This window comes from Pezoporus wallicus, unplaced genomic scaffold (assembly GCF_028554395.1).
Source record: "Pezoporus wallicus isolate ANWC-B61680 ecotype Strahan unplaced genomic scaffold, APGP_CSIRO_Pwel_v1 contig_6672, whole genome shotgun sequence".
Lineage (NCBI taxonomy): Eukaryota > Metazoa > Chordata > Aves > Psittaciformes > Psittacidae > Pezoporus > Pezoporus wallicus.
Window position 1 is genome coordinate 131027 of NW_026641070.1, and position 23298 is coordinate 154324.

Here is a 23298-nt window from a genome sequence, read left to right on the forward strand (position 1 = left end):
TGACTTTCTAAATCTGTCTACTTTAGAGTCCTTCCCAGTGTAGAAGCTTAAACATCAGAACTACTATTTCATCTGTCAGCTTGTTTAAAAAAAAATACCCATGCAAAGAATTGTAAAAGTTTCTAGCCATCTTTCAAATCTGAAGTTGAAATCACTAACTAGTCATAATGCTCAAACAGTTCTCAGTTCTCTGCACTCCTGAGGGTGATTCTTTTATTTTCAGGGAGTATCTTAACTTGGGATCCAAAGGGAAGGCAGTGATAAGCCTCTCAGTATGTGCAAAGGAAAGATATATAAATGAAATCCAAAGAAACTAAGTAAAATGTGAATTCAGATTTTGGTTTGAATATTTGAATATAGTAGATTTTTTGTGATTTATACTTGCAATATCCAGAAAAACAGGAGCAGAAGTCCATTAGGATAAGTCAGCAATCATGACAGTTGTCGTGGTTTAAGCCCAGTCAGCCACGCAGCCGTTTGCTCACTCCTCCTCCCTTCCTCCCCCCCACCTCCTGGAGGGATGGGGAGAAGAATCAAAAGAATGTAACTCCCATGGGTTCAGATAAGAACAGTCCAGTAACTAAGGTATAACACAAATCACTGCTGCTACCACAAATAATAATGATAATGATAAGGGAAATAACAAGGGAAGAGAATACAACCACTCACCACCCGCCGACTGATACCCAGCCTGACAAAGCAGTGATCTAACCCTTCTGGGTAACTGCCCCCAGTTTATGTAGTGGGCATGAAGTGCTTTGGTATGGAATACCTCTTTGGTTAGTTTTGGTCAGGTGCCCTCTCTCCTCTTCCTCCCGGCTTCCCCTCCTCCCTGGCAGAGCATGAGTCTCAGAAAGTCCTTGGTCAGAGTAAACATTAGTGAGCACCAGCTAAAAACATCAGTGTTATCAGTGCTGTTCCCAGGCTGAAAGTCAAAACCACAGCACTGCACCAGCTACTAAGCAGGAGAAAAAAATGACTGCTACTGCTTAACCCAGGACAGTAGTACAAGATAATACTTTATCAATAATTTTATTATCAGCTGACCTTAAATGCAAAATGTGCTTGCTGAGATGTAAATAGTTTAGTTTTCTCATATGGGTAGGTATCGCACTTTTTATTCTCAATATTACTTCACAAGTTAAACTAAAATTAAAGTCTTGCCTTGTATTCCATATATTTGTTTCTACTGTTTATGCATTTTGAATTTGAAATAATAAATTATAGAGATAGATCAAGGATCATGAATATGAAATGTGTTTGTATGCACATGTGTACGCGTACAAATAAAACAGAAATTTGAGAAGTGCACACTGGTAGTGGAGAAATTAATATCTTCATAGAGTATGTTTATAAATGGAAAAATCAAATACTAAAAGTTAGTCTTTCCTTCCAAATATTTTCAGATATGGCATAGGTAGCCATTATGTTTGTGATTAAAACTGCTCTTATTCTCAATATGTAATAGATTGTGTTCTGATATGCGTGTGTGTGCAGTTCTACTGCCTCATGTACACTTAAGCTTCATAACTTTAAAGAAAAAGAACATATTTATATCCAATTTGAATAAAGTTTTTTAAAAGGTACACCTAGCTGTGTCTTTGTTAAATGAAACACAAGTTTTGGAGACGAGGGCTAGTTTACAGATTCATTCATCAGAGCAAAGAATGAACTCTGTAACTCTGTTTTGAATATGTAGACAGAAGGGGTTATTTTACTATTAATATGGTATCAAGATGTTACAAGTATTTGTAGAAGAATGTAAGCTCTTTCTGCTATAGAAATGCAAGCAGTCATCCCTATTAATCATGGTACCATAGAAGTGAAAGTAACGTTTGAGCAATATATATGTCAGAGAAATTATTATTTAATCTGCTAAGTCTGAATCTACTGGTATTTTTAGGATTCCTGATTGCAGAGTGGAAATTCAGCAAAAAGAAATCAAAATCTTATTCATGGGGAAAGAGGCAGCACACTGTATATAAGAAAATAAAAGAATTAATTTTTAGTATAATGGAAATCTTAACATTTATTTCAAGAAGCATTATTAGTCTACATGTAATCATTACAGAAAAAAATAGAAAGAATAATAGTACAGTTAAAGTCCTTTTATATAGAAGTCTCAGTAGTAATAATAATATCAGTAGCTGTAACACTATTAAAACTGTAACATAGTTCTTAGTTTCTGTCTCTTGGGGTTGTGCTCACCATTACATTGGTCTTCTAGGTCTTAAAATCAGTTGGTTTTGACTGCTGGAAAGGTTAACATAAGAAGTCATCACCCTCTGCAGTCTTTCACTGGCATGAATATGATAATGATGTGCTGATTTCCTCTTGCTCCCTTCAGACCAACGTTGGTCATGTTTATATGTTTACTATCACACTTTTGCACCATTTTCTTTATTGAACTGCAGCTACAGATCATATTGCATCCAAGTTTACTATATACAGGATGCTGTGTATATATGTATATATATATGATACTGTTTTTTTTGCTCTCTGTTACCCCTAAAATCAATTTTATCCATCTCCAGGTCTACAGTCCTTGACCTGTGGTGACTTGTTTATAGCTGTGGGGTCCCCAGTGCCAAGTCTGTATCATCCTTTATGAACCCATGTTGTTTACCCCCAGAGACAGCATCCTGTTTTCATTTCTCAAGGCCTGTGTAGTTATACCAAACTCATATTCCCTTATGCTACAGAATTTTGTAAAAAACAAAATATCTCATTCAGATAGAACTGCTTGTTACAGCTGTCTGTATAAAACTATTGTTGTACTATGTAAAGAAACTAAACTAGCCATGCAGACCAGGTCAGTAAGAGAAATTGCTGTTATAGAAACAAAAGTAAAAGAAAGCTGTGGGCCCACCAAGAAAAGTTCAGAGAGTACAAACCTGGCAAACATTAATCTTGAGGTCTTGCTAATTCAGTGTAAAGCCTGTGGCCTGTTACTAGGAATAACAGTACTGCATTACAGGGCACGTATGTGGTTATAATGAAGTAGTGGGCCAGCGGTAGAACAATGAAGTCAGCTGTAACGGAGAGTTATTCTAGGTGACTGACTTGGCGTACTAGTGGACATTGGGTGTATTGAGACTTATTATGTATTTAAACTATTATACGTGTGAGAAAATATCCATAGTACAAATAAATGACTGGTTTCACGATATTTGCTTCTCTCACAGCAATATATTGAATGGTTTTAGGGTTTTGTACTTCTCTGTTGAAGAACAACAGCAAGTATTTATTCCTCAGAAATTACTCTTCCAGGAGTTCATGTTCAACAGTAAAATATTTCAGAGTGATCACTGCATTGTAAAAAATCAAACAACCCCTAAAAGCTAGTGAAGCTTTTATACATATTTGTCTGTCTGTATGCATTATTTGACTATTTTTTTGTGTATATGGACTACATGTTTTCATATGTATATATATGGGTAGGTAAAGCTGTTGTGTTTGGTGATACGAATTTCTTGTATTCTGAAGGCCAAAGCTGCTTTCGGGTGTGTGTATCTGGCAATCTACTGCATTTATTGATAGTCTTTCAATGTACATATCTCAAGCGAGCATTGAGGCCTGAGGGAAAATCTCAGTGGGAATGAGCAGAGATGGGTTTTTCAAGGCTTGAGCATTCACACCTCCAATTACGTGTCCACAATGGCTTCAATCCCTGCCTGCTTTACATCTTTTCATCTACACTTACACATGCTTAACAAGCCTCTAATCATCGATGCCTTAAGCCACTCATGCAACTTTTTCTGTTTCAGTTCATCCCAAGTGTCTCTTCCAGGATGTAGATCACCTGTGCTTTTCATCACAAGGTGTGATTTTGGTGCATCCTGAACAGAGAGCGAAACTGGGTCATTGCTCTTGTGGCTCTCCATGTCAGATTTCAGTCAGAAAAGAACTGTGAGATGTTGCATAATTAAAAGAAGGTGGGAAGCGCAGTGCAATACTCTGATTTTTTTTATCATCTCGCTAAATACATAAAGATTGCAGATCTCACAGAATCAACTTCAACAGATAGATTTTTTCCTTCTAGTTTTGCCACAGGCCAACAGGGTTGTTGAAATTGTCTACATTTTTCCTGCATGTGGGGAGGAAAAGATAAAAATTTAATCACTGAAATTTTGCATAATGTCAGAGAAAACAGTACAAAATTTGGGTAGCATACAATGCATGGCCCAGAATTTTTCAGATGCTTTGATTTTATTTTTTATTTGTTTGGATTTTAAAGTATGTTCTGATACATCTGACTTCATAATTTTACTCTTTAGAAGGTTTTGTAAAGTTTTATGATTTCAGGAAATAAGTATTAAATTATTTGTACTATCAAGGAAAAGCATTCTGTGATGGGAAATAGATAAGTGAAATATTATTTGTAGTTGATAGCATGTGACTGAGATATTGGGAGATCTAAACATCTTTTATTTTGCTTGTTACTGTGTTGTTTTGTAAAACAGTTAAACTATTTTTATAGAAAATTTATTGGAGTAAATTATTTATGTATTATGCACTGATTTAAAAGTAAGTCATACAGTACTGCAGAGAGAAAACTGCAGCTAAGCTTTTCTAATATTCTCTTTACAATTCAATGGAATATTCACAGAATCTCCTTATTTTGTATTCATTATAGATGATGCCTAAGTGAAGTGACAGGAACTGTTCTTTTTCCCATAAATAATTTGAATTATATCCAAATAATGGGTTGTTCTCTGATGTGTTCTTACAGTGCACTGTTACTAGCATATTTGAGCAGATTGTTGTGTTGTTTGGAGATTAATGACCAGAGATATCTTCACTAATTCTGGTATAATTTTTAGTAATATATGTCAAGAAGTGCTTACAGATACAAAGATATATAATCATGTAGATGATACAAGAATCAAGCCTATATTCCTTCAAGTCAATCATATTTACCACTTTCTCATAACACAGATAAATTTCATGGTACAGGATGAAAATAAATATATTTACCACCAAGATATGAGAGACATTTTCAAAATAAATAAAAAAACACAAGGGAAAGTACATTCAGTTGTGGGAGATTAGATTTTAAAGCTGAGGTGGGTAGATTTCTATTGCCAAAAAGATTAAACATGTAATTAGTCTTTGTGTTGTGCTTTTAATTTTTGGAAATTTAAACTGTAAGAACCATTGTTGAACAAGGCTCAAACTGTATGTGCTGTCATTGCTATCATTATTCTTAAAGCTTTTGGGAGAAATTATTTTGTTTTCTCACCATGATCTCTAATAGAATATTAATATTTAATAGTGTTAAATGCAAATACCTTAATGAGTAATTTCATTAAAATTCCAGTGTTTAGAATTATACTGTTAAGACAGTTTTCCAATATAGTTGTGGTAGGTTGACCTTGGCTAGCTGCTAGGGGGCCATCAGCCTGCTCTCTCACTCCCTTTTCTCATCAGGACAGGGGGAGAAAATATGAGAAAGCTCATGGGTCAAGAAAAATACACTGAGATTGCTCACTGATTGCCCTCATGAGCAAAATAGACTCAACTTGGGGAAGATTAATTTATTGCCAATTAAAAATAGGATAGGATGGTGAGAAATGATGATATAAACTTTTTCTCAGGCCTGGCTCCTTTACATCCCACCCTGCTAAGTGGTGCAGAGGCGAGGGGAATGTGGGCTGCAGTCAATTCATTAACAGCATCTTTCTGCCACTCCTTCTTCATGCTTTTCGCCTGATGCTGTGTGGTGCCCCTCTCTTGTGATACAGTTCTTCACAAACTGCTTGAATGTGGGTTTTTCCCATGGGCTGCAATTCATGGCTCTTGATATTCATGGCCAGTAAATTACAAAGTTTGGTGCCACATGCTAACATTCTTAAAAGTATTAGGAAGTATCCTAGACTGCAGGTCATTCAAATCTCCTCAAAACAGCAAGATTGTGTCTTTTTTGTGTTGTTTAAACTTTCATTTATTCTCTGGCACAAAAAATATGCACTCTAGTTTAATACAAGGTTACTTAAATTTTGTTTTATTTATTGGAAAAAAATTTAACCTGTTTGTGAGACGATCATTTAGATAGTTTCCTTGTAATAGAATGAGGTATGAGACAGTGATTTGAGGATATTTCAACATAAAAATCCCTACATATTCTGTTTACTTTAACAGGGCTAGAATTTCAGCCTGAAATTTTGGTTTACTAGAATAATACGGGGACTTCTTTAGAAAACTGTTTCTGATTTCAAAAGTACACGTAGGCCAATGAGCCGTGTAGATGTGTATTTTAAAAACACAGCAGGAAGAAAAGCTTGTGGGAAAAATGAAACTTTCAGTTACTTTAAATTAATCTGGAAAAATGAATGCCAAAATTTCGTACTTGGTATTTCTTCGTATTTGTAATTTAAACACTGAGCAAACTTATTTGCATTTTTTATTCAGAATGAAGTTAACCTCAATATATTGAAATTTCTTTGTAATATATAACATTATCTAAAAACTGTCCAGACTTAACGTGAAATCTTGTTTTTATGACAATATAATGTCCATGTAATATTACTACACTCTTATTGCAGGAATATTTATTCAGTCATAGTTAATTCAGTTTCATCATGTAAATAAAAAGAATGTGTGTATATATAAGCAGGTTTTTATGCTTTAACATTTAAGAAGTATTCTGTACAGAACAAGGTCCTTCTTATGACATCAAAAAGTTCAGGACATAAGGGATACAATTCATTGGGCCATTCTCAGGCATCTGTTACTGTATGAGATGCTCAGATATTCAACATGTTCATGCAAAGCTAGCAGGTATAACACAGGAAAGTCCATACTCCTCTGGAGAAGCAGTTAGAAGTCAGGCAGAATGCAAAGGCATCTTATATAGAATCATAGAATCATAGAATTGTTTACAGTTGGAAAGGACCTTAAGAACATCTAGTTCCAACCCCCTGCCATGGGCAGGGACACCTTACGCTAAATCATATCACCCAAGGCCTCGTCCAACCTGGTCTTGAACACTGCCAGGGATGGAGCATTCACAACCTCCCTGGGCAACCTATTCCAGTGCCTCACCACCTTAACAGGAAAGAATTTCCTTCTTATATCCAACCTAAACTTCCCCTATTTAAGTTTTAACCCATTACCCCTTGTCCTATCACTACAGTCTCTAATGAAGAGTCCCTCTCCATCATCCCTATAGGCCCTCTTCAGGTACTGGAAGGCTGCTATGAGGTCTCCACACAGCCTTCTCTTCTTCAGGTTGAACAGCCCCAACTTCCTCAGCCTGCCTTCATACGGGAGGTGCTCCAGTCCCCTGATCATCCTCGTGGCCCTTCTCTGGACTTGTTCCAACAGTTCCAAGTCCTTTTTATGTTGAGGACACCAGAACTGCACCCAATACTCCAAGTGAGGTCTCACAAGAGCAGAGTAGAGGGGCAGGATCACCTCCTTCGACCTGCTGTTCACGCTCCTTTTGATGCAAAAAGGATCAGAGATGAAAATATCAGAGCGGGGGCATCTGAATTTAGCCCAAAGAAGGATACATTATATCCTGACATAACTGTTTGCTTTTGCTCTTGAAGTTCTTTTTCCATATATATGATCCTTCATGAGCGCAGTTACATATGTGCTTTATCAGAGTTTCTAACTTGGCTGAATATGCTCAGACCTTTCCATTTACTATTCTGAATTGCATTAAACAGTAGTTGAACTCTAAGATTGTATACTTTCTAGCAAATCAATTCCACGGATGCAGTTTTTTGAGGCATTTACTTCTATAAATATTTAGACAACTCCCTTTACCTCTGGAGCTTTTTCAGTATTCACTTCAGTTGCCTGGTTGCATAATGCAGTATGATGCCAAGATCCATCACCCTTCTAAATGAAATAGTTTGTGTCCTTGGAACTGTTTTGCTGTAATGACAAGAAACAAACAACCTGAAGTACTCTATATCTCAGAGAAAACAGGTGCTTATGGAACTTTTTGCTACTGTTGACAGACTGTTAGTATTGAAAGAAGCTGTCTTTAAAATAAGTTTCATAGCAATTGAACACACCAAACACAGGCCTCACCCAACATGTTCAGCCAAAAGTAACATTGGAGTTAAAGGTACTTAGTTTGGTTATAAGGAGATTGATTTCCCATAATGAATTTTTGTTTAAGGTCATGAACTCAAGTACTGCTTTACTATTTTGTTACTGTTATCTGCTGGATATTCCGCTGGCCAACATGTCATTGCAAATTTATATGAACTCCATCAGAGTATCTTGTATAATTATGCTTGAATCGGGACACAAAATTAATTAGATTTTTTTTAATAACTAACTTTTCTGAAGTTTTAATGTTGGTCATATTTTACTCATGTTTTCTGTGAAGTTAAGTAAGAAGAATTAAAATATCTGAAAACTGTTGAGAAATTAAACTGCTAAGTATGTAAATTCCAAGGACCTGACATGAATTGCCTGACGTACTACATGATAATAGCAGACCTGAAATTTAACTCTCCAAATTCCTATGCAGAGCTCTGTCTAGAGAGCAGTCTGTGTTTGTGTAAATGGATGTGTGTCTTTGATATGTAACAATTTCTTCAAGTAGCCTTTTACTTCTTGTGGTCTGTCAAGCCATATCTGCATTTTGGATTAATTCGTAGAATCAACCTATTTTTTAAGCACTGTAGAAAAAAAGACAACAGTCAAACAGGGTAAATAAAGTATGTTTCTCCTGCTTGAATTTCTGAGGCCAGAGAAATCTCATGTGCTCAGTTAACAAGTAAAACCTTCAGCCCTTACTTAAATTGGAGCTCTTATTTGCTCATTCATGTAATCTTAGTTTATATATAACTTGCTTTTAACAAATGCTAACTAGGAGCTTTTCATTTTCAAATTTAAAGAACAATATTTTTAGACCTTATTTTGAACTGCAAATTAGTTAGTTTAATTTTTATCATTAATGTGTCTATTCCACAACCAGGTACTACTCCCCATTTTAGCAAAAGTGCTTAAACTGTTTTGAAAAAGCTCTCCAAAGATATAAGCACAGTTGGAATTATTTTTCATGCATGGCAAGGTAAGATAGTAATGAATTCACTCTTCTTGCTGCCTTTTCCATTGTTCTGTCAAAAGAAAAAAAATAGTTTTTTTTGTTGTTTCTACAAAGCTTATATTTCCATCGTTGTTTTCTACTGATATCCTGACAATTGGAGCAGCAGCAGGAGCAAAAAAATGAGAGCCATATATTTGGCATTTTTCTTTGACAGAAAATGAGGAATAGAAGAACATGCTACTGTATCAGAAAATTATATTTGAAATTGTCCAAAAGTTACAAATTCCATTTCTTGAGTGTGAGCATGTGAATGATTGTTTGTTTCCTCTGGCAGTTCTACTTTTTTATTATTTTTTCATTTTCTCTTTCATAATTAAATCAAGCAGATCAATAACTCATTAAAATATGGCCCACCTAAATTTGTGAAGCATTCACTGGCCTTTGGTATTTGAATTAAAAATTAACTTTTAATGCATTATACTACTCTGTATTTAGAAATGGCAACATACTTGCATATATATAAACCAAAAAGAGAAGAAGGAAAATGACTTAATCTTTATGATGACAAACTGAAACTTGGCATGATCTGTAGACACTATTGCTGAAGAACTTGGCAACGAGCTTCTTATCTAACAGATTGTGGCAGTTCTGTTAACTCTGAAATCATAGTTTTGAGGGTTTTTTTGTGCGTGTCTTCCTCTACACAAGAAACAAAACTGTTTAATAATTTTTTTCATTCTCATACTGTGGATGTAATAAGCAATAATTTACTTATATACACAATTATTTATATGTTTTACATAGTTGACCTACCAGTAAAAATGGCACTTCATAGTAACAAGAATTGTGTTATTCTAGTTTTTGCAGTTAATTCTGTAGGTTTTTTTCCTAACTGTAGCTTCCAGTCTTTTTTATTATATATATGTAATTATTATAGTTATTATAGATAGCATTAGATATTATGTATATTATATGCACACACATTATGAGAAAGTTCTTCCTTGTAGGACTGTTCTAAGTTCAGTATAAAATTAATTACTAACCTTTACTACATTAAAAAAAACCCCTGATTTTGTTAAGATTATTGCTTTCATTTTCTTTTAATGATCTCAATTTATTCAGCCTTAACTAACTTGCTGAGGAATGACTATGATGGGTACACCAAATACATTCAATTTAGAGACTACAGAGCTGTATTTTAGGCAACCCAAATAATACAAAGTGATGGGAGAAAAGACAATCTATGTTTGCTTCCCTGAGCAATGTCTACCTAGGACAAGCAGCTGCCGCTGCTCATTGTAAAACAAACTGTTGGATTTGAAATTAAGGGTTATTTAAAAAAAAAAATTGTGATTATACTATTCTTTTTTTTTTTTTTAACAACATCAGCACCTGCTATTTTATATTATTACTATTATCTGATTTATTATTACTGCTATTTGCTTTTGATCTTTATTTATTTTCCCCCAGGTGTGGATACTAGGTTCATTTTCAAGTCCTTAGTGGGGGATAAAAGGAAAGTAAGTTATTGACAATGAGAGATATAAATCATAATGCCAATATTGAAAAGTAAGCAAATTTCTTTTTATAATTGCTTTTCATGTAACTGAAATTGTTGGATAATGGTAGTATGAAAAGCCTTTAACGTTTCTTTGAAATAAGAAACCCAAGTGTTTTCAGTAAATTTGCTGTCAGTCAACAAAAGCTGGAGGAATTTTGCAGAATAGGCCCCTTTTGGCCTAAACTTTTTTCTCTTTCAAGACAGATCATTTCACCTTGTAAGTTATGAGCTACTCATTTAGCATCTTTTTAATTATAGCTGTATCTGTGCCAAATTATGAACAATCCTGCTGTGATTAATGGTTTATCCTATAATGGCTTTGAGTCAAAAGTAATAACTTGTTTCATAAAGGGATATGAGAAAAATAATGTTTTGCTGCCTTTTCCTTTATAAAATCCAATCTTGAGTATCAGCTACTCTATCATTTCACTTAAGAGGAAAATTAGTCATTAGGTACTCTAAAAACAATTTATGATTTCTAAAGTGGTAACAGTTTTACAGATGTTGTTTGTAATATCCAAGATGTCTTCATTGAATGTCAAGCAGATTCTTTGGCAGGATGAAAATGTGCATGAATAAATTTTTTTTATTTCCTTTAATAGGTTAAGATAATGCTGAACCATCTTTATTATCTGGAAAACAGTAGATTATAATTGGAAAGCATTTTATATCTAACTTTGTAAGCTCTTGCTAAAAATTTTATTATCTGGATGCAAAATTTGCCATGAGTGACACTAATGTCATAGATGGAGTCATGCATTTCACTTGCAAGAGAGAAGCAGTAGTATACTTTATTGATAAAAGACTGTTCAATGGTAAACATAACAGTGTTTTAACAAGATTTGGTGGTGAGGTACACTTGATTATTTACTGCATATGGTACAGGGTCAGACAAAACTGTTATGGAGACCTGCCCATTGAGTCACAGGGTTCAGAAGGGACCCCTTGCATTCTAAACTGCTTCTCATAGGGGAGTTCAGGTGCACTTGGGTCCAGACTTAGTCCCAGACTTGTTCAGTGGTTTATGTCTAAAGGATTATATATGCACAATCAGTCCTTCATATCACTTGGCTAGGATTTCAAGGTTTCAGTGCTCTTACTCCAGTTCACTTACTGAGTATCTGATATTCAGCTTGCTGCCATGCAGGAGAGCTGTTGATGGAGCAAGATGATTGACACATAGTTGTATTTGCATACTGACTATAGATGTTAGTGTCTTCCAGAATTGGTTTGACGGACACCTTGACTAGCATTGTGGTTACATGGGCACATTGCTCAAATAAGCCTTTGGTTATTGTGGTGTTGTCTGTCTCCCCCCTGTCTTGAGCTGGATGTAGCAGTCACAACCAGACTCATCCATTACAACCTCAACTGGCCATTGTCACTTGCACAGGGTTACAGGAAAGAAAAGTCAGTTTGCACCACCACAGTTATATATACCCATGATTTATATTTGGACACATTTCATGTAAGCCTTCAGGTACAGCTGGTGGACTTAATTTTTTGCTGTGTATAGTATCTTAGGAATGTCATCAGACACTTGGTATAGCTTGGGCCAGTCTGAGGGATATTAGGCAGAACTGTGAAAATAAATAAACAAATCATGTTTTATGTAAGTATAAATACACTTTCAACCTGATAATATGTTTTCAAGGTCAGAATTTTCACTCTTCCTTTCTTACATTGATTAATAATGTGTCAGTTCAGTACATGTTTGAAATTATAATCACAATTAGTCTACTGTTAAATTGTTTATGATTTTGAATCCATCTTCTCTTTTAATTATACAGTTCTTGGCTCTTGTAGATGAATCTTTTAAATGCTTTTTAGAAGAAATGTGAAATATTCTGTGTCCACTTAATGTAAAAAACCCCACCTTTTTCTCAAATATATATTTAAATAGTAATTAATATAAATCCCATTCTCCACTTGTATTGCATACAAGCCCAAAACTGGGTAAACTGTTGTAATAACAACAAAAAAATCTCCAACATTCCACAGTCAGTAATTGAAATAGAAAAGTCAAAAAAACACCAAAACCAAACAAAACCAACAACAACCACATACAGAAAACCCCAGCGAAACAACAAACAAACAAGACGCCCCAACCTTCTTTTTCTTTTTTTTTCTTGACTTTTAACTTTGAATGTGAGTAAAGGTGGAAAGGCCTGTAGAGGGAAGTATAGGTGATGGGCACTGATAAGAAAATTTGTGGGTTGAGATAAAGCCAGTTCAATAGGTAAAGCAAAAGTGGCACAAACAAGCAAAGCAAATCAAGGAATTCATTCACCACGTCCCATAAGCAGGCAGGTGTTCAGCCAGCTCCACAACAGTGGGGCTTCACTGTGCCTAACGGTTACTGGAGAAGACAAATGCCAACATTCTGAATGTCCCTCCTTCCTCCTTTTTCCCCTAGCTTTTTAATTGCTGATCATGATGCCATATGGCATGGGATATCACTTTGATCCTTTGGGTTCAGCTGTTCCAGCTGTGTCCCCTCCCAACTTCTTGTGCACCCCCAGCCTACCTGCTGGTGGGGCGGTGTGAGAAACAGAGAAAGTCTGGATAGTGTACAAGCACTGTTTGGGAATACTTAAACATCCCTGAATTATCAACACTGTTTTCATCACAAATCCAAGACACAGATCCATACAAGCTGCTATGAAGAAAATTAGCCAAAACCAGTACAGGAAGTCACCAGGTTCACACTATCTATTGGACCATGTTCACAAGGATGATGGTTATAGGGAATTGAATTCAGGTTATAATTAAGACACCACTCTCGTTGCAGGTATGTTAGCTCCTTAGGTTTCTTCTTCAGTTACTGGCATATCAGGAAGTAAGTACAGCAAATGTTGAGTGGCTAGCAAGACACATAGCTCTATAGGGAACATTAAGTATCACACATCTCTTCTGTGACCACCTAAAATGTTGTAAAGTTCCCAGTATGTTATTTAATAAACTTACCATTTAATTGTTTCCTCTGATGTTTTTTTTTAGTTGTTATTTTTTTTTTCTTCATCATTGGTGTTGTAAGTGAACTGAAACTCAGTTAAAATTTACATTCTTGCAAAAAGAGATGCTTAAGAACTGTATTTTCATTGTTCCTGTTATTTTAAAATGTTCTGTATTTGTATGATACTGATAAGAAAAAGGGAAGTGCCTTACTTAAAGAATCTTTGCAGAAAATGTCTTTAGTTTTGTTTAAAAAACTCCCTCATATTTCAGAAAATTTTCCTATATATATTTTCTTCATGCTTACTGTTGCCATGGGCACAGTATTGTCGTCATATTTCTATAAGGCATTCCTCTGTATTTATAACTTTTACCTAAAAATACTGATTATCCTCTGATCACAACAATTTGATATGGTTATTCTTGTAGCTTTTTGAGTTGGTGAAAAAGAGATGTCTGTAGTTTCAAATTTTATCCTCCATAAGATTTGTGAGTGAGAGTTGCTTATTTTTATTGCTGTTTGTAGACAACAATCTATGCCTACATTTCCTCTTCCTCTGGATTTTGGGCATAGTCACAGGGACTTTTAAGACTTCAGGGCATATCACTGAATGGGGAGTGGTCTAGGGAAGCATCACTTTTTGATATTGCTTCTGCAACATGTGCTTTAAGTGAAATAAGTGCTCAAAAATGTGGTTTAAAGCTCTGGTTTAAGCATCTGGCTCGTTTCTTCAAGATTTTTTTTTTTTTTAATTTATCTAAAAGACTATAGCAATATTTCCATATTTGTGCCTGTAACAATGGCTTCTTTCACTTGCATGTCCCTTTGAGCATGAGGTGTCTGTATAAGAAATGACAGAGTTAAAAAAATTTGCATGATCATCTTACTTTCAAATTCTAGAGCAGCACAAAGAGGATGCAAAGCAGAAAAATGCTATTATATTTGAAGCTAATATGTCAATGAAATGGAGCAACCTGCAACAGTTGTAAGCAGCTTTCGTCAAAAGTCCTTATAATGAGCACATTTTCTATTTATGATTTTAAAACTTCAGATTAAGGATCCTCAATTCTGTTTCCTTATTCTTCATATATTTTACTGTAGTTTTACTGAGGTAACAAACTGTCTCACTTCATTTTCTGATCTGTAAGAGAAGATCCTTCAAAGAGGCTCTGCTTCTTATTTCTTTCTTGTTTATTTGTTTTTGTAAGATACATTTCTGTTAGCACAGGGGTGCTTTTTTGAAATTGTTCACTTGATCATCTTATAAATATAGGAGACATTGTACTGGTAGCTCTCTTCTCACGTCTTAAAATTTACTGCTTTCACTTTTTACTTTGTATTTATTATATTGAACAAATAACTTTCTAACATATTTAAGAAAGAATAACATAGGTCTTAGTAATGAGAAGAACATATACACCTAGACATTTTGGAAATGTCGCATTGCTATGTTTCTGCAGAAACTGCTTCTTTCAGGAAGAATGCCCATACAGAAATTTCTGTTAGTACAGATCTGGTGCTTTCTTTCCCCATTACTTGACATAGCAATGCCAGCACAAATATAAAATGTGTGAGTGGCTAGGATAAAGGAAAACACTTTGAAGGAACGAATAATTGTGCTGGACAATTTGCTTGCAGAGCTTCCATATAGGTACCACCTTAGGTGTCTCACATTTTTAAGCTTTTTGTTTTCACAGTGTATTTGTCTAATCATAAGTAATAATTTTGAATTGCTTATAAGGGAATTTTGTCTAGCTCATTTCATAAAGCAAACAGGATCATTCTTCTGTAAGAAGTATAGTTGATCATCCAGAAACAAATATGATAGGTTTGGAAGTAATTTTTGTGTTTCAAGTTTTCCGTAATGGAAATTAATTATTTATTTTTTTTTTGATCAGTTCAGAGTAGGCATATTTAATGTTGATTATCAGATTAGCATTACTGGGGGGGGGGGGGGGGGGGGGGGATGGTGCAATTTCAAAGTAACATTAAATCTGGAGAAGCATCTTGGAGCTGCTTTTCTTCACCAGTATATAAATTAGTATTTAATCACACACAGGTATATTCTTGCTGATATTAGGTCAATTCTTATAAGTTTTTCCTATGCTATATACATACCTATACAAAATGTGTCTTAACGGTCTTTCTCAAAAATAAACCAACAAACAATTCTTCCTCATGATGATTCCTCTGATGATTCAGAGCTTTATTACAGAGCAACTAATTTTATCTAGGTATACCTATGTAAGCATTAGTCTCCCACAGATGTCTGAACTCCCCCCATAGTCATTGGAAAGGAGAGTCTGGCCCACATTCATGTGAGGTGTGTCCTGGGTGCCATTTCCTGTTCACTGACTGTAGGAGGAGTCATTACTAGACTGGGTGCTTAATTTTTACATGGAAAAATTCAGGTTTTGTGAATCAAATTAAAGGAATTTATGTTAGATCTCTTCACTCTCAACCACTTGAATGTCTATACTGCACATTTTATGTGTTAGCACAGAATAACAGTGTGGAAGTGAAAATAACAGGATCTTAGTTTAATAGTGTCTAATATTTCCTCACACAATTTTATTTCCCCAAAAGAAGCTTTTCTTGTGACATTTCCTGTATGCTTAACTAGGCCTTTAATTCTTTCATTGATGGTTTATATACAATTACTTTTTTTGGAAGTTATTTTATTATTAAACAAGTGAACATTTACATTTGTTTTTAAATTGTAATGTGAAAGAGATTGTGATTCTAACCAAATGGAACATATTTAAATAATACATTACCGCATTTTCTCACGGAGTATTCTGAGATTTCCTCCCCACATAAAAGAAAAGCTTCATTAAGTCTTACATGTATAGTTATTTGTATTGCCAGAAACAACTATGCTTTTATGCTTCTACATATTTTTCTTGATTTTATTTGGTTTCATTAGTTTTGATTTTCTATTGAATTTTTGTGTGTTAACCACTGTTATAATCTAGTAATACTAGAAGGTACATCAGGAGCAGATGGAAATGTGTATTACTTATCTACAGCATATTGCCCGAAATTCTTGTGATTATGGAAACGTAACGTAGATAATGCAGTATACTTTATCTCAAAATTTGGCAGGTCTGCAAAATATGATGTGAAGGACCTGCATTAGATCATAATACAAACCTCTGACCTGCTGTCGAAAACTATATATATATATTTGTGTTCATATTTTTTTCATAGCTATTGATATCCTAAGACAGTTTATCTTTTCTTTAAACCTCCTTCTTTTTTACCTTTTAAGGACAGTAAATATTAACTGCACTTTAAAACATACGAGGTGTCTTAGACCTGGAGTTAATTTTAGCATACTTTTAAATACATAAACATGCAAATAGCAGGGGTATGGTAAGAAGGGTAGAAGGTATGAAGATTTGAAAAGCAAGGCCTGAATTTATAGCAAGAGGCAATATATTATCTTAGATCAATGTATATTTTATCAAAAACAAGCTATTATCTGGGTTAGAAACTGGAGCAACATAGTTCCTCATCTGCTCTAGTTGTTTAAATTCCTTCCTGAAGTTTATAGAAGTAGACTTTCCCTTCCAACCCAGAGAATTGAGATGTGCTGGCTTTCTTTTTAATATTGAGAAAGTTTAAGCAACAAGCTTAGCTTGCATGCTGCCTTTCTACAGGGCTAAAATTTGAATGAGATTAATTCTACCTTGATCACATAGGAATAAGTGGATGGAAACCATTGCTTTTCAGCTGTTGCTGCCAAAATAGTAGCATAATATGGCTGATGTAGAATGACCAAATCTGACCCAAATATTGGTTTTGGCCACAAAATAGAAAAAAAACATCAATTGCATTTTCATTCTATGGCTGAAGTTGTGTGAAAGTCTCCCCAGGGGTATCTGCAAAATTTAGTATAATGGTAAAATGAATAATTTTGCGGATAATCACTTTGACTCTTTCTACTTCTATATCAAATTGTCTGCAGAAATCATGGTTTCAAATTATGAAAAGGTACTGTGTATGTATGTATACATAAATATAACCTGCAACCACTTCTCCCCAGTACAGAACTCTAAAAAAAGTGCTTGTTTTAGAAGTGTTCTTTTGTGCTAAAACTACGGTTTCAGTAAATTAGAAATACTTTTTCAAACAATTCTTAGGGATTTTTAAATTTCTGGGTAATTCATTATTGGACATTGATTGAAATCATAGTTTAGTGTTAGTAGTTTATACAAGGAAATTTTTTGCTTTTGTATTTCTGTGCACCAGCCTCCTCCACTACCAATTCTTATCAATTGATAGTTCATACCTGCCATTTTTTTATTCAATAATGCAACAGACAAGAAGGTTTTAATTTCATTTACTTGTAGTAATAGGTTATTTAATTTTTAAATAATTAACATAATAAAAAAATGCTGTCTATAAAATGTTTTCATTAATAAGTATAGTTGTGACCAGTTAGAAGTGATTGGGATTTTCAGTATATATGTGGCAAAGACTTCCCTCTTGGTATAAAAAAATAAGTTTTTCCACTTCTGCTTTTTCGATACGTCTTTCTCAAATCAAATAAGACTAGATGAAATCATGAATGAGTGCTTCATAATTTTGCTTAAAAAATAATTTAGGACTAGAATAGATCAAATAACCTGTGGGTATGTTTTTCTATAACTGACTTATTCAATTTCAATAGGTCATAAAGCTTGCTTTTGAAGAGTTTGAACTGGAAAGAGGCTATGATACTCTTACTGTTGGAGATGCTGGGAAAGTTGGTGATACCAGGACAGTGTTGTATGTGTAAGTACAGAATTTCATTTTTTTCCTTACAATTTGTTGTTACATGCTTTTTCTGGGTCATGAGATATTTAGTTTGCTTTTTAATTTTAATGTATGCGTTTTGTTCATATAATGTTAGCTTAAAATTCAAGTACTATTCAAGAAAATTGTTCATTACAAAATTCACTCCAGATCATTAATAGCATCTCTATAGGTTTTTATGTCTAACTAAAAACTGCAGAAAGCTGAGATCAGTCATAGAAATCTGCTGGATAAAGGCAGTATTGAACATACTTGATAAAAAGAATCCATCCCCATTTTATAATGTAGAGGTCTTCTAATTCATATAAATCATTGAAATGTTTGTTGCATAATTGTAACAAATGAGTGCACTTAACACCCACAGAATTTATTTTAAACTAATTAGGATATTTTTGGATGAACAAATATGAGCACAATAACTTCATTAAACACTTTTGTTTATGGATGTATGATATTTGTTAATAGCTACTTTCTGAACAATGGTATCAGAGTACATAGAACTCCCCTAGTTTACTTTGTGTTAAAAGCTAAGACTGGCAAATGATTAGATTATTTGCAGGATGTGTGTGTTTCTTGTGTTGTCATAGCAAGTAGCTGCTATTGAGTGGATTGAATTCCATGTTCTGAGTCTATTTCCTGAAAAAGAAAATATGGCAGGGGGGTTGGAACTAAGTGATCTTAAGGTCCTTTCCAACCCTAACTATTCTATGATTCTAAGAAAATAAAATAAGAAAAAAAAATCCTGGTTTAAGAGCTTAGACTTTAAGTGAATGAGAAGACACATGAACTGGAAATGAGAGTTTCAACATCTGTGCTTATTTTTCTTGTATTTTGCAGAGCAGTTAAATACTGCAAGAACCTTTCTGGGGATGTTAATTTAACCACTTGTGACTAATCAAAGGGTTTGCAGTTTCCCTTTTTGTACTAGGATTCATTTTTACATACAGGGATCCCAAAACACCTTCAAAGTCAAGTTTTTTGAACTTAATAAATTTGGTACGCCAGATTGTTCATTCTGTTTCGTAGAATCACAGAATGAATTAATGGTTTGAGTTGGAAGGGGCCTTAATTATCATCTAGTTCCAAGCTCCCTGCTATGGGCAAGGATTCCTTCCCCTAGACCAGGTTGGTTTCTCAAAGCTCCATCCAACTTGGCCTTGAACCACTTTCCAAGGATGTTTGTTACAATCTAAGTATTCAAATATCAAAGTTTGCCTTTTCAAAAGTGCATATCAAATAATTTATCAGATTTCCTTTCTATTTGAAAGAATTTAGCCTTTGACTATATATTCCTCATTTATTTTCCAAACTGCTTAAAATTTAAAAAAAAAACAAGAAAAAAAAAAAAACAAAAAAAAAACTAAAATAGTCTTAGCTCATATTAATTCCTATTTTTGCTATCTTAAGAAGGCAGGCCCCCATAATCATGTCACCTCCTGTAACTATTTTTCACTTTAATAATATTTGGAAGATGTATGTATCAGATACCCCTTTCAGAATCTATCATTGGCATTTCTGGCACTATTATACTTTTTTCACTAGAGGTGGAGTACTTCTAGCCCTTCCTTCAGTATGATTTTTGTATTAAAACAGTAACTGTTTTATCCTTATTACTCTATAGCCCATCGCTTAGGATTACAGTACATAGGTCTATGCAATTAAATTTATCTGCCTTTTGGTTGCAATAGTTTACACATTAGCGTTACCCTGAAAATTGTTTGAGAAAGTAAATGATAAATAGCAAATACAGTGTAAATACAGGAAGGCCCAAGTGCGAAGCTACTGCATCACAATAATTAGTAATGAATTGGAATTTCTATTGTGACACTTCTTTTAGCAGTTACAAACACTGGATTGTATCATGCATTCTGAAATACTTTATCTTTAAACTGCATCACAGATATGCTTCATTTCACGTGCTTTTGAGAAAGATCTTCTGTAGAAGAAAAGTAACTTTTCTCATAAAACACTAGATTCACTTGTAGACTACATTATCATGAGAAAGCTTATAACTAAATGTCATTGTGATTTTTCTTATCAAAATTTTCTATCAATTGGTTTTAGTAACTTCTGTCACATTTAATGAGGTTTTAGCAGCAACTTGCAGTTTTTTATTAGGGGAATGAGGTAGCTTATAGCAAAGACTTTTCTGGCTAGGTTGAATTTATTAATTTCTCAGGATCTCTTAAAAATTAATATAGCTTCTACACTAAGCAAGTTTCTGTTGGCAGCTTAAATGCCAGCTTCTGCAGAAATTCCACTAAATATCACTATGGAAATACACACTAAATTCCACTAAATATCACTATAGAAATAAAACTTCATAGCTTTTTCAATTGAGCTTGAATTAAATATGCAAAAATATAAATTTCTAAATGCGAACCTAATTTCTAAGTGATTTGAACCATTTCTTTCCATATAAGAATTTCATTTCTGACATACAAGCCTCAGTGCCATGCAAAATTTTCCAGCTTTCAGAAGCTAAGAGCCCTCAAGGTAGTTGGCAGCTATTTCTGGGTGCTTTATTGTAAAGTTAGTACTCAGATTTTACAATGCACTTACTTTTGCCACAATGTTTGTAAGAAGTCAAACATCCAAGAAACATTGGAAACTGGCTAGTGATAGGTCAATAAACAGAGGACTTTTAAATATTTTATGGGAGCAAGATTGAAGGGAATAAGTAGGGTTACTGATATTTAAAAAGGAAAATAGTGCAAAACTATCTAGATCACTTTTAGGTTTTGGAAAAGATTGGAAAAATAATAAGAAAAAGTATTTTAAGTCCGTGTAAATAGCAATGGGATGGTACAAAACCCATTATAATGCAAAGCAAATTATTTCAAATCCATTTAATACATTTCTGGGAGAGTGTTGTTGGTATTTTGGGTAGGGATATGGGTTTGTTGTTTTTTTGGGGTTTTGTTTTTTGTTTTTTTTTAGTTTATTAAAACAGTCTAATTATAGTATTTATAGTGAACTTTTTTAAAATCCTATCACCAACAGCTTAATTAAAGGGGATATGAGCACATATTTTACTTTTTTTTTTCCAATTTTTTCCTCTGTAATCCTTACTTGTTGAAAATTTAGCAGTATTATTTTATGGGCTATTCATGCTAGAATGGTAGTTCCAGGAATACAGCAAATACAACTCACTGAAAAAAAAACCTATGTATGTTTAGGCTATAAAATTTTGACTGCAGTTATTTCTCATAATTAACAAAGTTTGGCTAGAAGCCAGTGACTATCCTTTCAAAACAATTCACGAGAGATAATCATGTATGAGGTAAACATTATCAGTCAGAACATTTTCTGCAGTGCCCAATTTTGTGTTCTTAAATTCCTGTAAATTAAACTAATACTTTGCTTTAGAAAATTTGCTTTGCCTTCAAATGTCCTGCTTTATATTTTTGTTGAAGCAGTTGCATTAAAATGCAATTCCCTTTTTGCAAAATTATTTCCTTAAAATATGAATCGTTTCACTTTTCTTCTATAAAAAAAACTTGTAGGTTTGTTTTTTTTTTCCTCCTGATTCAAAGAAGAAAGCATAACTTAGTGGTTAAAACCTAGCTGTTTGTGCCAGGTTTTTCAGTACACGAGTGACTGCCCATGGCAAAGAAATACTTTTATCAACTCTTACTCATTTCTTCTGGGTAAAATGAAACTGACTGGGGGCTTGGAAAACAACCTACCCTTCCATAACTGGTAAAAAAAGAGCAGGCTACCTTTTTGTCTATCTCAAGCATTACTGAATCTGACTTCCTTATTCACATTATTTAAAAAGTTTTTCATTCCAAACACTTTAGAAGTTCAAAAATTTAGGAAAGTAAGTTTTTTGTATTTGTTTTTTTAATACTGTGTTGTTTAGTACTGTGTCATTTAATACTGCCTTTCTCCCCTTATTAGCTAGGTAGTTGACATTATTAATATTAAAAGAAAAATACGAAGCCAAGTAAAATTAGGGATTTTTAGCAGTGTTACTGCTTATCACAGCTTTAACAGTCAGAACTTCAGAGCTTTAGTTTGTGTTATGGTTGCAATTAAACACACTAATAGCATAGTGACTTATCTTTGAAGGACAGAACAATACTGTAAAACTGTTTCTTTGAAAGGAGAAAAAAACCTGAGCAAATAATGAAAAGGGATTTGCTTCAAAGAAGGAAAATATGTTCACAGATTGAAAACTCAAGAAGTGTTTATGATTGAATTTTAAAATAAATTTTAGTTTCATGCAGTAATTTAATGTCACAAAGACAGATACGTTGACTTTCAGATTCTGTGCTTCATTCAGCTTATGTTATTGTTCTGATGCTTCCAAGGCACATTTATTTAAAATATTCTGCACACTAAAAGAACAAAAAAAAAGAAGAGAAAATGTTGAAGGGACTCAAACCTTTTTCACATTTATGTGCAGTATTCCTCATTTGAAGGATTAATTTCTCTTCAAATTGGAACATTATTTATAGGAAATAGGTAGTGTAGCAGAGGTATTTGAATATACACATATATATATATGAAAAGTGCATACTGTTTTTATTTTATGAAGTCATAAGAGGAAAGAAGCATAAAGAAGACAGATGTATTTGAAAAACTTATTTCAGAATTGAATTTTACTTTTGTTTTATCAGTATACAAATATCTATACGCAGATATTTATATACAAAGAATCCCATACTGCCCATAAAGACTTGTAATTTTAGAGTTCATCTTGTCTATGTTCAGAAATCATCAATATAGGTCTCATACATTAATCAGATTACTGAGCATAGACAGAGCTATTTAAACACTTGTTACTTGGTTAGGCAGTAAGTTTACACTTCTAAATAACCATTGAGAAATTCTTGCAGGAAATCACTGGTTTCAGTTGCCTTCCAATAAATATCCATTATTGTCAAGAGACATCAGTGAGTTTTTCTTCATTGCTTAAAACCTTTAATATTTTCTTTATAGCAAAGTGCGGAATACAGAGTG

General features: G+C 33.9%; 1 protein-coding gene across 1 annotated transcript in view; it reads left to right on the forward strand.

The window, feature by feature from the left end:
- Positions 1-23298, forward strand: part of LOC130606014 (CUB and sushi domain-containing protein 1) — a gene marked incomplete at its 5' end in the record, with an annotated part of 426016 nt that overhangs the window by 101038 nt on the left and 301680 nt on the right. The window contains one exon of the mRNA XM_057421927.1: positions 18206-18309. Within this exon, the coding sequence (XP_057277910.1) occupies positions 18206-18309 (104 nt within the window). The remainder of the gene's footprint in view (positions 1-18205; positions 18310-23298) is intronic.